At 47.2% G+C, this 14,548-nt stretch overlaps 6 protein-coding genes across 6 annotated transcripts; 3 read left to right on the forward strand and 3 right to left on the reverse strand.

Moving 5' to 3' along the window:
* On the reverse strand, positions 1 to 302 carry LY89DRAFT_680600 (uncharacterized protein). The gene is made up of 2 exons (XM_018214110.1): positions 214 to 302; positions 1 to 156 (listed from the first exon to the last, which is right to left on the reverse strand). Exons 1-2 carry the CDS (start codon positions 248 to 250, stop codon positions 35 to 37), a joined length of 159 nt encoding a protein of 52 aa, XP_018076807.1. The 5' UTR covers positions 251 to 302; the 3' UTR covers positions 1 to 34.
* Positions 1 to 1,818, reverse strand: LY89DRAFT_299450 (uncharacterized protein). The gene has a single exon (XM_018206562.1). The coding sequence runs from the start codon at positions 1,624 to 1,626 to the stop codon at positions 367 to 369; it is 1,260 nt and encodes a 419-aa protein (XP_018076808.1). The 5' UTR covers positions 1,627 to 1,818; the 3' UTR covers positions 1 to 366.
* A 706-nt stretch (positions 1,819 to 2,524) lies between these two features.
* On the forward strand, positions 2,525 to 3,262 carry LY89DRAFT_664272 (uncharacterized protein; the record flags this gene model as incomplete). The annotated part of the gene is made up of 1 exon (XM_018212754.1): positions 2,525 to 3,262. One exon carries the CDS (start codon positions 2,525 to 2,527, stop codon positions 3,260 to 3,262), a length of 738 nt encoding a protein of 245 aa, XP_018076809.1.
* A 1,905-nt stretch (positions 3,263 to 5,167) lies between these two features.
* On the forward strand, positions 5,168 to 5,707 carry LY89DRAFT_549415 (WSC-domain-containing protein; the record flags this gene model as incomplete). The annotated part of the gene is made up of 2 exons (XM_018208286.1): positions 5,168 to 5,445; positions 5,557 to 5,707. Coding segments are annotated over 2 exons (429 nt in total), but the record flags the coding sequence as incomplete, so codon positions are not given.
* A 392-nt stretch (positions 5,708 to 6,099) lies between these two features.
* Positions 6,100 to 9,825, reverse strand: LY89DRAFT_714252 (DNA repair protein; the record flags this gene model as incomplete). Its single annotated transcript, XM_018218116.1, has 1 exon — positions 6,100 to 9,825. One exon carries the CDS (start codon positions 9,823 to 9,825, stop codon positions 6,100 to 6,102), a length of 3,726 nt encoding a protein of 1,241 aa, XP_018076811.1.
* A 361-nt stretch (positions 9,826 to 10,186) lies between these two features.
* Positions 10,187 to 13,611, forward strand: LY89DRAFT_728600 (P-loop containing nucleoside triphosphate hydrolase protein; the record flags this gene model as incomplete). Its single annotated transcript, XM_018219281.1, has 6 exons — positions 10,187 to 10,460; positions 10,606 to 10,734; positions 10,911 to 11,001; positions 11,227 to 11,440; positions 11,494 to 12,540; positions 13,435 to 13,611. The coding sequence occupies 6 exons, from the start codon at positions 10,187 to 10,189 to the stop codon at positions 13,609 to 13,611; spliced, it is 1,932 nt and encodes a 643-aa protein (XP_018076812.1).
* Between the last annotated feature and the right edge of the window lie 937 nt (positions 13,612 to 14,548).

Raw genomic sequence — 14,548 nt, forward strand, 5'->3', positions numbered from 1 at the left:
GTGCGAATGTATTGGCATATCGTTCTTATAGACATCAAATGAGGTTTCGGGTGCTTCTTTTTACGCTCTCTGCGGTGTGTTCTAGCTTAAGAATGCGACGTACAGTCCTCCTAGGCACCTGAGTCTCTTGGACGATCTCGCGCTGAGATTTTCCTTGTCGTTGTAAGCTGCGGATAATTGCGCGCGCAGGGGTAGGCCATTCTCCCTTATCTTTCTCGAGGGGTGAGCTGAGTATTACAGGTGTTTCCATGTTGAATTGCAGAAGAATTGAATAAGTAGTTGTTGAGTTATTAAAGTTTTAAAAAGGAAGTGGGCCGTGTGTCGTGGCCTCAGCTCTTACATTGAGTGGCCATAGTGGTACATCATCTACCGCAAAGTTTCACGGGCAAGAAATGCTCTTGAAAGTGTCAGTTGGAATTCGGTTTTAACAACATACATATCGCCCTTAGCCACTTGAACGGCTGGCTTGGCAGATGTGGAGCTCTTGTCAGGGGTCTTTTTATCAGATTTGGCCTTGTCTTTGATCCTCTGCTCTGCTTGATCTCGAAGGAATTGGATCCTGCGTTTGAGGCGGAAGCTTCCATTCTCAACCTTATCGTCAACTTGTTTTTGGATCTCAGGGTCTGCCTTCCAGGTTGAGCTTCTCTTGCTGGGAATGATGTACGGGCAGTCTGAATAGCTCTGAGTTTCACCACATAAGCAAGGCAACTGGGTGTAGTCGGCACGTTCTTTGCCGTTGAAAGATGCTGGAGAGTTTGATCGTTGTGGCTTGTCTTGCTTTTTAGCAATATATGCTAAATTCTTGACAGTTGTTCTGGGCCGGTCAGAGGTGTTGCGCCTCCACTGCGAGTACTGGCGAACTAGCTGTTTAAAGCTCCATGGTTGTTTATCGTCTAGCATTTCAAGCTCTTTTGAGTCTGAGAAAGAGGGTGCAATAGGGTAAATTGCAGTCAGGAAATCGTGGCAGGCTCGATCAGTGTCTACTAGCTCAGGAACCTTAAGTTCGATTCCTTCGTCGTAGATAGTGTGCCATTCTCTGAGCCAGTGTTCAAGGTCAGTGGAGCTTTTGGCAGTCGATTTGAGCTTCCCCCACTTCCCAAGAATGGTCTTCTTGCGAGAGTAGTCCGTAGGAGCACATTCCATCTTGAGGTTATGCATCATCTTCCAAGCGTTCGGACAGTTGTACGTGTATATGAGGAGCTTCGGATCGATGGTGTTCTGAATGTGTGCTTCCATGGCCCGAAGAGCCTCGACTTGCCGGTCGTACTTCTTCATCTTGTAAGCATATTCTTCTCTGAGAGAGCGTAGCTCCTCTCTTTCGTCCTGATCGAGATCAGAGAACTTAGCAGGTCGTGTGACAGCTGGTGTAGTGGTTGGAATCGAGTGTGCTGTACCAGGAGTGGCAGTCCTAGTCGAGGCAGGTGTGATTATAATGTCATTCTTTATAGTCGATGGAGTCGGCTTGATAGGCTCTGCCAGAATCGGCACCATCGTGGGTTCGTTTACATCTGGATCCATGTATTTCCAGACGTCTACTTCGATAGCGGTAGTCTTGGTTACTTCTTTCCATGGAATCCAGTTAGGATTCCCGGAGAGTATGACTATTGCGTATTTGATCTCTGTCATGGCGGCTGTATTGCTGCAGAGAGTGATGGGGCAACGTGTTCTTGGTTACGGCAAGCTTGGCGGAGAGTTCGCAGATACTGTGCTGTAGTATCAGGAGTGATAGGCTTGTCGGAGGCTTATAATTCGAGTGAGTGTCGATTCCAGGGTTACTGACTTAGTGATTTTATCGGAATGTCAGGAACCTCAGAATAGGTGGAAATCTGGGCTCATAACTACTATCCCCCCCCCTAAAATAATCAGGGTGGAGACATCGTTCAGGGGGTTAAAGCAAGGGTGCTCCATCCAATCATATGGCACTGAACCTTCTAGAAATTCACCCCTATATTGATAAAATCATGATTCTGCCGGCAGAACTCAAGCTATCCACAGCATTATGGATTTGCAACAGCTTCTCAATACTCCTCAGGCATTGCGCCGTACTGAGATTCCCAACACTCCTGACATCCCTACACCAGCATCTAGAGCTACTACTGTGGACTCACCATCTCGTTGCACCACACAATCACTCTCTCAGAGCTCTAGCTTAGCTGCAGTACATGATTCCCAGTCCTCACAATCTAGTGTTGCTGATACCTTTGCAGAATCCTCACCTTCTCTCACTTTACACACAGATCGTGATAAGAGACTGCAAATCTAGACTACACTCTTATTTAAAATACCTTATAAAGAGATCCGCAGAGTGTTAGGTGTCACAGACTACCAGATTTATTACGCTAAGAATCATGCACTCACTCCTGAAAAGAAGAAGCCTGGCAGACCTCCTCTCCTCAACACACCTCAAAGAGCACGCTTGCAACTCTGGTTGCAAGACTCCCCGTCCCACAGACGAATACCATGGCGACATATCCCTCGATTCTTCCCAGAATGGAATGTAGGGGAGGAAGCTATAAGGACTGCAATGCAAAAGCTAGGGTACTGTCGCCGTACTGCTAAGAAGACGGGGTTCTCTACTGAGCCAAAAGTCATGGCATTGCGCAAGGCATTTGCTGAGGAGGCTATTACATGGACTAAGGAAAGGGTGCAACGGCAAATGTTCACAGATGAAGTGTGGGCTATGGGAGGAGCACACACTACTAGCTTTGTGATAGTACTAGAAGATGGTAGTGAGAGATATTTACTTGAGTGCTTGCAATACAAGTACTCTAAGGCACCAGCTTGGATATTTCATGGCAATATTATAAATAAGAGGAAAGGACCAGCCTTATTTTGGGAGAAGGAGTGGGGTTCTATCAACAGCACTAGATATGATGAGCATGTACTCTCTAGAATTGCAGAGTTCTTAGTAGAACATGCTGATTCTAGGTACATTTTCATGCAAGACAATGCCCCTTCTCACAGATCTTATGAAACAAAAATCAACCTTTTGAATAGGGGCATTAAGTGGATCCAACACCCTCTTTATTCCCCAGACTTGAACCTTATTGAGCATGTGTGGAATTGGATGAAGAATTGGATTCAAGAGCATTATTATGAGGCACAGTATAGAGTGGATAAGCTATTATTAGAGCAGTTGAGGAGAATCATTCTTGAGGCATGGGAAGCTGTACCAGACAGTTACATTCAGAGCTTATATGACAGCTGGTGGAGGAGATGTCAAGCTGTTATTGATGCAAATGGTGGTCCTACAAAGTATTGAATGATAGCTGAGAGCTAAGACAATGTAAATACTCAAAAGCTTCAAATCTGCCTAATTAGGAAGCGGTGAAATGGGCGGTGAACTAATTTAAAACCCCTGAGAGTGCCCCTAGCTATGGTGGCAAAAATGGCTCCACCCTGATTATTTTAGGGGGGGGGATAGTATCAGATGGAAGGTGCGTATGTCACGGGAACCTTATGGGCAGAAAAAAGTAGTATTGATAAGTCTAAAGGATTTTAAGTGAGTGTACAGGAATCAGGATATAGGCATCAAAGTTTTCAGCACTAAGAGCCCCTGAACTAGTCCTAAAACAGCGAATAAAAGTGGAGACAACCGAATTCCAACTGACAGAAAGCTATATACATGTTCTAGTCCATACGGGAATCGAACTGTAAGTACCCTCCCTCTTTTACATCACCATATCATCGAAATTTCGTGAGGCGAAGCAAGGGGAAGCGATGTTCATTCACACTCTTGCGTAAGATATAAGGGGGCAGTTTTCAGTCAAGACTGCGGCTACCCCTTGTAACTCCTTTACATCATCGAAGCGAGGCGAAGCGAGGCGAAGCGAGAGGAAGCGATCTCTATTCACACTTTCGTGCATGATACCTACCTATAAAGGGGCAGCTTTCAGTTAATCAAGACTTCGCCTAACCTTTCTGTTTCTCACAGGCTGTGATTGGCCAAGTTTCTTCACTAGCGTTGAGTTTGAGTTGGGTTGTCGAGAATGGATGCAAGCACTCAGATAAGCAATTGTGCTCCATTCTGGACAGATATTATTACTTGGGTAGATATTATCATTTGGATAGATATTATTTTATGGATAAATATTATTATTTGGAAAGATATTATTATTTGGATAGATATGATTATCTGGACAAATATTACTATTTAGATAGATATTATCATTTGGTTAAATATTATATTCTGGAGAGATATTATTATCTGGATAGACATTATCATTTGGATAGATATTATGATTTGCTGATTTACTATAAAGCAATTGATCTAGTTGAATACTATGAAAGCAGGGAATGGGTTTAAGCATTCAATATGAGAGCAAGTTAGATCGCCCATATACAGATCTACCCCTTCGATTATCCTTGGACTTCAGCATCGACTTCCCCGAAATCCAATGTCTCTGAAACCGATCTTACATTGCTGTCTTAGAAAAGATTAGATGTCATCAATGTTTCAACGTGATAAGATTTACGTGCCAGAATACCAATTTGAATCTGTTTCAATGTCGATTCTTTGCCCAATAACTATGATGTCCTTTGCCAGAGATTGGACGACGAAGGCAGGACTTCTCACTTTCATCGTAACATGTTGTCGGAAGATGGGATACTGCTGCAGAAACATCAGCCTCACTTCACTCCACTCTCAAAACGCCAAACGCAACGCCAAACATCCAGCCTCAAAATCTCACCAGGGGGTCTGAGCACTTCTGACCATCCCTCAGCATCGCGTCTATCCCTTCTTGTGCGCACAGCAGCAAACATCTATTAATTCATACATACTTCCTATGCTATCCTATCCCCTCCTCTTCCCCTCGTAATTATTCTCCAAACTCAAAACACGAAGCAATCCAGACCTCACCTCTTCGTATCTGCAATCGCCACGTGAAAAACCCAATTGAAGCTTATCGCCCAATCGGTCCGGCCTTAACCAAATATAGACTACGCCCACGCATTAGTATGGCGCAGATCTCCCGCTACTTCTTCTCTTCAGCACTGATCTCCAGGCAGCCTAACCCAGCACAGCTCAGCTCCCCAGCAAAAAAGACCACCACCACAGAACCATTGTTCTCCACGTTCGTTCGTTCCTTCTTTGTTTCCCCTCACTGTCGTTCACCACCTCACAAAAACAAAACAAAACAACAACAACAACAACAACACAATGGCATTGTCGACGCGCTCGTTGCTTATCGCGGTCCTCGCTGTGTGTATAGGGACCTTCGGTGTCCAGGCCCAGGCGACGGCCACGAGCGCGAGTATTTACCCGGCGCCCACAGGATGGGGTTACTATGGGTGCTATAACGAGACGACGCTCGCGAACGGGACGGAAGGGCAGAGGGCGCTGAATGGAGGCGTGATGGAGGCGTTGGACCAGATGACTGTCCCGATGTGTTTGGCGTACTGCCAGAGTAATGCGTATGCGTTTGCGGGATTGGAGTATACACGGTAAGCTCTTCTTTCCCTTACATCTGGCAATGGAGGAAGAGTTGGGATGAGAGTGAGAAAGATGGGACGAAATTAGGGCCTTATGGAGTATGAAGCTAATTGGAATCTCAGAGAATGCTATTGTGCATCATATCTATCAGCCCTCTCGAGCAAACTCCCAGACACCTCATGCGATCTTCCCTGCGAGGGAAACAGCACCCAGATCTGCGGCGGCTCGCTCGCCCTCTCCGTCTATCAAACCAAAACCACCACCAAAGGCGCAGGAGTGAAAATTGCGAGCAAAGCGCCTGTAGGCAGTATACTAGCACTGGGAATAGCTATGGCGGTGCTGCTTTGTCTAGCTTAACCCAGGATTGAAGAGACGGGGGATAATATACTAATTTTAATGATTCACGAGCACACTCTTGTATATCTGGGAAGAGAGTGGATTTGGCTGAGCCGGATTGGAAAGGAAGAACGAGGGAAACTGTGCATATGGCGCGGAGATCTCATTCCGGAGTTTTCTGTTTTCATTCTGCTCGAGCCTATCAGTCATTATTCGCTTGAAGTGAAGTTCTGTTTTAGATTTTTTGTCAGACACGGGCGTTGTTAGACTATTGGATTGGATCCTATCATGGATGTGCGATTAGCATTGATTGAGAGGATACAGAAATACTATAATTCCAACTTCCCTAATCCTCGTTCCTGGACTGCGGCTTGTACTTTGAACTTGATGCCTTCTAATGCCTCGCTCCATATCCGCGTCCCTTCATTGTCCTGATCAGACTCATCTATAAGCCAGGCTAACCATCTTACAACATTAACGACTTTACTCATATCTCGTTCGTCGAGAATAACTCTACGCAGGTACCGCTCCATAGCAGCAACATCATCCGGGTGTGGACCGTCATCCACAAATTCGCTATGCCACGCACTCAACGTATCTCTCAACTCAGGCACAGAACTCAATTTCCTAGTAGTGAATGTTGGTCTTGGGTCTCTTGGGGGCAGTCGAAGTTTTCTTTGTCCCAAAAGAGGAGCTTCCGGTGGTCGACTCTTCTTAGGTGCGGCTGTGGTCATTAGACCTCCTTTCTTAGCGAGTTGTTTTCGTTTGTGTTCTGTGAGGATCTCTTGTCGAACATCTTCTGGGAGAGCCGAAAGGAATTCCGGATCTAGGGTGTCGGAGGAGTAGCCATCTTCTCCTGGGTTTGGTTCACCAGGATTGGGAAACTGGCCAGGTTTTGGGGCCACAAAATTGGACTGTGTTAATGAAGAGTGAGGATCAAACTTAATGTTGATACCTCGACGGTTCAGTGCCCCGGGTGGACGGCCTCGCCCTCGCTTCTTAGTTGGGGTGGGGATCTTCTTGGTGGTGTTGATTGGAGGTGCTTTTCGCGGTGACTGTGGGAGAAGAGATTGTGCTCTGGACGGACCTGCATTGGCCCCGTACGATGCTAGGATTTCTGCTTTCATGTCTTCTGGCAAAGCTTCGAAAACGTCGGGATCGAGTTGTGAAGGGAGTTGCATCTGAAACTCGGGAGCTGGACTTTCGGATCTTGACTTAGGGGTTGGAGTTTGTGCTCGTGACGTTGGGCGACTTTTGCTTTGTGCCATGAGCCTCGACCTGATGTCTTGCGGCAACTCAGAGAGCACCTCAGGGTCTATTTGTGAAGGAATGATAAATTGTGTCCCTGTCAAGTTGAGCAACTTCTTCGCACTTGAATCAGCTGCATTGGCTCTTGCGATGGCGATTGCTGGATGAACTGGTGTTGCTTTGGATTTCTTAGGACTATTAATGTCATCAATGGGATCATCGTAGGCAAGCAGGCGTGAAGCAACCGCCTTCGGTTTCTGAGGCGTGACAGCTTCGTCAATCGGATCTTCAGTGGTCTTGCTGCCGATATTTGACCGACTCATAGGAGTCTCCATCTGCTTTGTTGGAGTCGGTGGGTCATCAATAGGATCCTCTGTAATTTGCTTTGAAAGTTTTGGCGGAGCAGAGGTACCGAAATTGATACGCTTTTGACTGCTGTCTATCAATGAATTACTTGTAGGCTTCAAGAGCTCAAGCTTGGTCATCTGCACACCAAGTCCCCTCAGCTCACCAGGTGAGAAGCCATAACTGCGAAGTATTGATACAGCTTCTCGTCCAATGACTTCAGCACTATTCGTAGCTACCCCTAAGACAACACTCTTGTTGAAGGTGTCACACTTTCCATGTCCTAGATGTTTCGGTGGATCCAGTGGGGCATCTGCTGCCTTTCTCATGATCTTCATGGTAAATTGTTTGCCCTTGACACCCTGCTCGAGTAATCGGCGTTGAAGCTCGATACAGAGGTTTTTGACAAACTCTTCAGCTTCCGGCTGAGAAATGAACCTGATGCCCCAATTGACTTCTGCCGAGACTGACTTGCGCACTACCTGCTCTCCAACTTCAGTACGATCAATGCCTCTGGAGTAGTCCCAGATCTTCTCTCCTGTCTTTGGTCCAAGTACCGTCATGAGGCGATCCTTCGTCAATTGGCGGACGTCTTTCACAAACTTCACTCCTATTTCTTCAAGCTTCCCTCCAATACTGTAAGCTACACCAGGAAGGTCTTGAAGCCCAAGTTCGCCAATAAAATCCAGGACTGCTTCCGGCTTGATTTGATGCTGTCCTGCCGGCTTAGCTTTTCGCAATGCAACTTTAGCAAGAAGGATATTGCCTCCAATGCCAATTGATACAGCACATCCTGTCTTCTCCTTGATGCGCGCTCGCAGAGTATTTCCGATAATGTCTGCCTGTTCTTGTTCTCGCCAAATGCTGCCTTCCCGAACTCCTACTCCATCAGTACCACCTGCGGGGAGGCACAAACTGGTAATGTCTACGAGTGCCTCATCCACACTCACGCTCTGGACAATACCGCCTACATCCAGAATAGCTTCGTAAAACCCACGACTTGCTTCCTCGTAAGCAGGAAAGTCATATGGCAAAACTTTAATATTCGGACACAATTCCAGTGCTCGCTTCATCCACATGCCATTCTTCACACCGAATTCACGAGCTGGATAGTTGCAGCTAGCAATCTCAGAGCCAGTGCCGTTGCCATGAGCCACCACGGCTGGCTTATCAACATAATCCGGAGCACTTTTAAGTGAAACAGCGCAGAAAAAGCTGTCAAAATCGACATGCATGATGTATCGTCTTGAACCAGGCTTCCTTTTCGTAACTAGTTTCTGTGATGCTGACTTCTCAGAAGCCATCTGCTGAAACCTGGCTTTGAGATCTGCTTTCCAAGTTGACAAGTGGTGGAGCCGGGATTCGGAATAATACTGCTTGATGAACTCAGGGTTCGCTGTTGATGATTTTCGGATATGTGGATCGGCCAGGAGAATAGCATTATGCTCTTCAGCTGTCATGACTTTGGCTTTTTTCGAGGGAGTTGTAATCTCAGGCTCACGCGAACGTTTCCTGGCATCGGCTCCAATACTTGGTGACATCGATGGACTGGAGAACGTTTCCTCGGCGATCTCCTTTGGTTCAATAGAAGGGATCAACCTTTCGGCGTGCTCGTCCTGCTTCTCTGTAGGATCTGCAGGCAGTTCCTGCTCAACTCGAGGGTCTTCGTGAATCTCTGCTGCGGCAACATTGTTCAATGCGTCTTCAAGGGACGAAGTGACATCAAAGCCAGCAGATGAATTAGGATCGCCCTCCTCGGGTTTGGGGACCGCTGCTCTCTTCGGCTGGTCACCCAAATCACCCATATATGAGGCCACTCCATTGAAGGCGACGCTCTGAGTACTCGGAAATTGGGCACCGTCCTCGCCGTCGATGTGTTCAGCGACATTTTTGACTTGACTGGTATACCAACTTGCGCTAGTCTGATCTCTGTAGCCTCTTTGCTGAGTGTTCGTCTGGCTTACCACTTTGCCATCATCGAAACCTAACAGTTTTTGACCAAAACCTTCGTCGATTACACGATAAGCATCCCATGGCAGCAACTTGCCCGCGTTAACACTATCCACTACCCACGCCGGCTTGACGATACGATATCGTTTGAACTCGATAGCCTTCTTAGGCGTGAGATTAGCGGCAATAATATGAGTGACCGTGGTCTTCCCGTCCAGATACTGCATAAATCCGCCTCCATGACTGACGATAAGATGATGGAGGTCGTTCAGTGAAGGCTGCGTATAGCCATTCACGTGCGCCACAATACCTCGAAAAATCTTAGGCTTGTCGACAGATGAAGACCGTACCTCGGCATCCAGATTCTGTAGTTTGATCTTCTTCCGACGGAAGTAATCCGAGAAGCCTCCAAACTTTGACCCTTCATACTCCTCGCCCTGCTCATCTTGGAATGAATGAGATTCGATCCGCTTCCGGACCGATTCCGAATTCTTCTCCAATCTACTCCCCATATTCACGATAGGCGTCTGCGTTTGATAGACATCTCTTGTACATCGAATGAATGTTGGACAAGTCGTTCGTGGATAATGACGAGATGCTCGAACGTGATTCTCGACGCGTCGTGGCGAATCGAGACACATGCGCACGTGACCGGATTATAGTGGATCCTCTCACTGCCTGATTGTCCCTTCTGTGCGCGGATATTTTCATAACTACAATTTAATGAATAATAATGGAACCCTAGTCACCTATGATTTTGAATGCTCAATGAATAGAGCCGACCGACACTTTTCAAATCCACCATTCCGAAATCTCGTCAAAACCCTTCCACCAATCCCTCCACCTGAAAACAACCACCACCATCAAAAAACCATGGCTTCCAAACGAACCCCAGTAGACATCCCCTCCTTCGCAACAACTCAGCTCGCGCTCCTAGAAGCAGAGCTGCAGTCCGAGCTCGAAGAGAATTCACTCTTGTTGTCGAACAGCACGCCTACGGCGCTAGCGCGTGCCGGGCTTGCGATCACGAATCTTACGCTGAGTAGTTTGCGGACGGGGCTGGGTGGGAAGACGGTGGTTGAGTTGGGGCTTGATAGTGCTGTTAAGGGGAAGGGTGGTGGTGATGATGGGGAATTGGGGGAGCATGGTGCGTTTTAATGTTTGTTTGTCTTTTGGAGTTTTCGGTTTGAGGTTACCTATCTTTATTTGGGGAATTGCATTTTCGAGTCTGCTTAATGTTGTTTTGATGTAAATCAAATTTAAAGTAGATTGGGGCTGATGTTAAGATACAGGTATTAGGACGGGCGATATTGTGCTTGTGAGTGAGCAACCGGCTGGGAGTGCGAAGAAGCGAGAGGTCAAGGACCTTGAGGCCAAGGGGAGTCGAGGTGTTGTTACTAGGGTAGCCAAGACTGGTGTCTGTAAGTTCAATCCTCTCGCAACCAGATCTCGTCTTGTTTTCTGTGGAGTTTGCACGAAGGCGTTGCTCAAAAGATACGCGCTCAAAAAGCACGTGTGACGAGGGTCTTATGTTTTCATTTCACTCGTGGCAAGGAAGTCCGGAATGACGGTCACTGATTGCGAGTTCTGGTAATAGGGGTTGCGCTTGATAACGAGGAAGATGATGGCGTCACGGGATCGAAGAGACTGTGGGTTTGCAAGCTGGCAAATGATGTTACTTACAAGCGGTAAGTTTCAGCTCCATTTCTTGAATATTGATGTGTGTTGGTATGTCGAAAGATGTGGAGCTGTGAGGTGATACTAGGATCACATTTCAGGTAGCAAGCAGGGCTATTAAGACACTTTTGAGCGGCTTAGGATTCAAAAGTACTCGGCTCTACACAGGATTTGAGTCCCTAGACGACAAATGCGGAGGTGGGATAACTTGACGACGGAGTACTAAATGTTCATAGGATGAACCAGACAATAACCAGGATGCAAAAGATGAAAGAGGACGAATACTCCAGCTTCCTGAGAACGCTCTTTGGTCTCACTAGCCCATCACCAATTGGGGATCTGGACGACAAGATCGAGTGGATAGATCCAAGTCTGAACGGTAGTCAAAAGGAAGCCATCCAATTTGCTCTAGCATCAAGAGAAGTAGCTCTCATCCACGGCCCACCCGGAGTTCGCCAACCCATCCAAATCACCTTACACCAAACCAGCTGACAATATCCCAGACCGGCAAAACCCACACGCTTATCGAGCTCATTCTCCAGCTCCTCAAACAGAACCTCAGAGTCCTCGTATGCGGCCCATCCAACATCTCAGTCGACAACATAGTCGAACGCCTCGCTCCCCACAAAATTCCCATTGTCCGCCTTGGCCATCCCGCTCGTCTCCTTCCTTCAGTCGTGAACCACTCTCTCGACGTCCTCACCCAGACCTCAGATGCTGCCGCCATCGTAAAAGACGTCCGCAAAGAAATGGACACGAAACAAGCTTCGATCCGCAAAACGAAGAGCGGTCGCGAGCGAAAAGCAATCTACGGTGACCTAAAGGAGCTAAGAAAGGAGTTTAGGGAGAGAGAAAAGAAGTGCATTGGTACGCTGATAGGCGGGAGTAAGGTCGTTTTGGCGACGTTGCATGGTGCTGGTGGTTTCCAGACCAAAGACGAGAAATTTGATGTTGTGATTATTGATGAAGCTAGTCAGGCACTGGAAGCACAGTGTTGGGTGCCGTTATTGAGAGCAAGCAAGGTTGTCTTGGCTGGTGATCATCTGCAATTACCGCCTACGATCAAGTCGTTGAATTCGAAGACGACGAAAGCTAAGATTAAGGAGACGAAAGGAGTGATCAAAGGGATGACGCTCGAGACTACGCTGTTCGACAGATTACTCAAGCTTCATGGAGATGGAATCAAGAGAATGCTGACAACGCAGTATCGAATGCACGAGAAGATCATGAGGTTCCCTTCAGACGAGCTTTACGGATCGAAGCTAGTGGCAGCTGAAGCTGTTAAGGTAAGATTACTGAAAGACTTACCGTATGAGGTTGAAGAGACCGAAGACACGATTGAGCCATTAATCTTCTTCGACACTCAAGGCGGCGACTTCCCCGAAAAGAGCGAAGAAGAAGACGTCGACAAGAAAGCCGGAAAGGGAATGATGGGCGAGAGTAAGAGTAACGAGATGGAAGCTGCTCTGGTGAAAAATCATGTGCAAAACTTGGTAGACGCTGGAGTGAAGCCAGAAGATATCGCCGTCATCACACCGTACAACGCACAGGTAAGATTTCCATTTTCCTTTCTCCCATCTCAGGCTTCAATATTTGTCATGAGCGCATTCGAGTCGGTTACACACAAGACAATTGGTACCCAAAAAGGAGAATAAGCGACGTTATACGAGTCAGAGTGGTGCTAAGCCTTCGGAACCAAATCTGATGATGATGGTCCCTCAACACGGCATTGACAGCTAGACCTGGAACACCGGCGTTGTTCAATTCAGACGATGCATACCACCTACTCGGAGACGACTCCGCCACATAAAAAATCAGCCGCGCCGCTTCCCTGAAGTTGATCAGCAGCTGAAGGGAGAGAGCATAAATCTCCGATCATTTCTAGAAGGTCGTCGAGAATCGGGACAACACTCGCAGGATCCTAAACTCAGGACGGAACTCAATTTCCGAAGCCTTTTGGGATGAAGGATCTTAGAATTCTTCTAGAATGCTTTATCAAATGGAGCAAGTCCTTGGGCTGAGAGAGTAAGCCTCATCGCCACTAACGACACGGCATTGAACACTCAAAGTTACTTCGGATGACGACTCCGATGAGGTGTCGATTGGGCTTTTCTAGTGCGCTCTTGACCACTATGCAAGCAATCTGCACTCGCAATGCTCGTGAAGACTCTCACGATGTTAGAACCTCCACCGGTGCTTCGGCTTGAAGGAGGTTGAGGCCATCTCACTCCTCTTTCAACGGCATGACCAAACAAATCTCGCAAATGCATACTCCCACCTCCTCTCAAATATCATTTTTCTGTACCCGACCAACACTTGATAGTTCACCTGTTGTGTCCACTTGGCCATCCATACCATCACATGCTGTGTAGCAGAGAAAATTATGCACTGACCAAAAGTGGCTGGGCACGAATCTCATGCTAACAAAACATGCATATATGCAGCTAGCATTGATGTCCCGATCCATGAAGGAGGCCTTTCCCGGCATCGAACTCGGCTCCGTCGACGGCTTCCAAGGCCGCGAGAAGGAAGCTGTGATCGTGAGTCTGGTTCGCAGCAACGCAGAGAAAGAGGTCGGGTTTCTGGGCGAGAAACGGAGACTCAATGGTACGCTCTCCTGACCCGCTAAGAATAGGTTGGATGAATAATGATTTTTTCGTTGTTAAACAGTCGCCATGACACGGCCCAAACGCTCACTGACGGTGATTGGAGATTCTGAGACGCTACAGTGAGTTCAGACCATCTCTTCTCTCCTCTCCTACGCAACCAAACGCACTGAGACGGATTCGCTGACGAGAAATGTGTGATAGACGTAATACCTTTCTCAAGAAATGGACGTATTTTCTGGAAGAGAACGCCGACCTTAGATATCCATCCGTTGCATCGCTGAATGCAAGATGAGAGATAGCCGCGAGGGCTCTACCTTCGATGCTGTTACCCTGGTAAACGGAGAGCAGATCCGTGAGACCGTAGATAATAGCAGGATATGCCTGTAATTAATTCATTGCATAGTCTCTTTTTGACGCCATCAGCTACAGTACCTCCTCACATCTTTCCCTCTTGTTAGTTAGTGGGGATCAGAGGTCCCAAAAAAATGACCACGCGAAAAACAGGGGTGGATCAGACGAAAGAGTGACGAACACGGGCTCCATCCCGGCCGTTTCACGTTGGCAAGCGTGCCGGACATGTATCGATATCGAGATTAACTTTCTCTCTATTTGTTCTAAATATTATCAATAGTTTATTAGCGCATCTCCCTCACGTCTGCACGACGAGAAGAAAGCAGACGCGTGCCATTGGGCCAAGGGGGATGAACCCGGAAAGAAACAAGTGTGATGTATGCACAAGGGAAGACCTATCGCATCTTCGAGTCAGTGTGAATTTCATGCATAAAACCTTTTCTCCTCCATCTTGCAAAAGAAAAGAAAAGAAAAAACACACAGAAAGACGAATGGGGGATAGGGGATCATTTTTTCTTCGCCCCTCTTTTTCTTCCACAAGCCCTGGCTGCTGGCTCGGGTGTAGATTCCGAGAAAGTTGCAGTTGCTTTGACTTGTC

The sequence above is a fragment of the Mollisia scopiformis genome (genome assembly GCF_001500285.1).
Source record: "Mollisia scopiformis unplaced genomic scaffold LY89scaffold_3, whole genome shotgun sequence".
NCBI lineage: Eukaryota > Fungi > Ascomycota > Leotiomycetes > Helotiales > Mollisiaceae > Mollisia > Mollisia scopiformis.

Bases quoted from the DNA above. Each gene is read 5' to 3' on its own strand.
- LY89DRAFT_680600 (XM_018214110.1), bottom strand. From the start codon at position 250: ATGGAAACACCTGTAATACTCAGCTCACCCCTCGAGA. The intron at 157-213 runs AAGATAAGGGAG...GCTTACAACGAC, and splicing joins ACTCAGCTCACCCCTCGAGA to AAGGAAAATCTCAGCGCGAG.
- LY89DRAFT_299450 (XM_018206562.1), bottom strand. From the start codon at position 1,626: ATGACAGAGATCAAATACGCAATAGTCATACTCTCCGGGAATCCTAAC.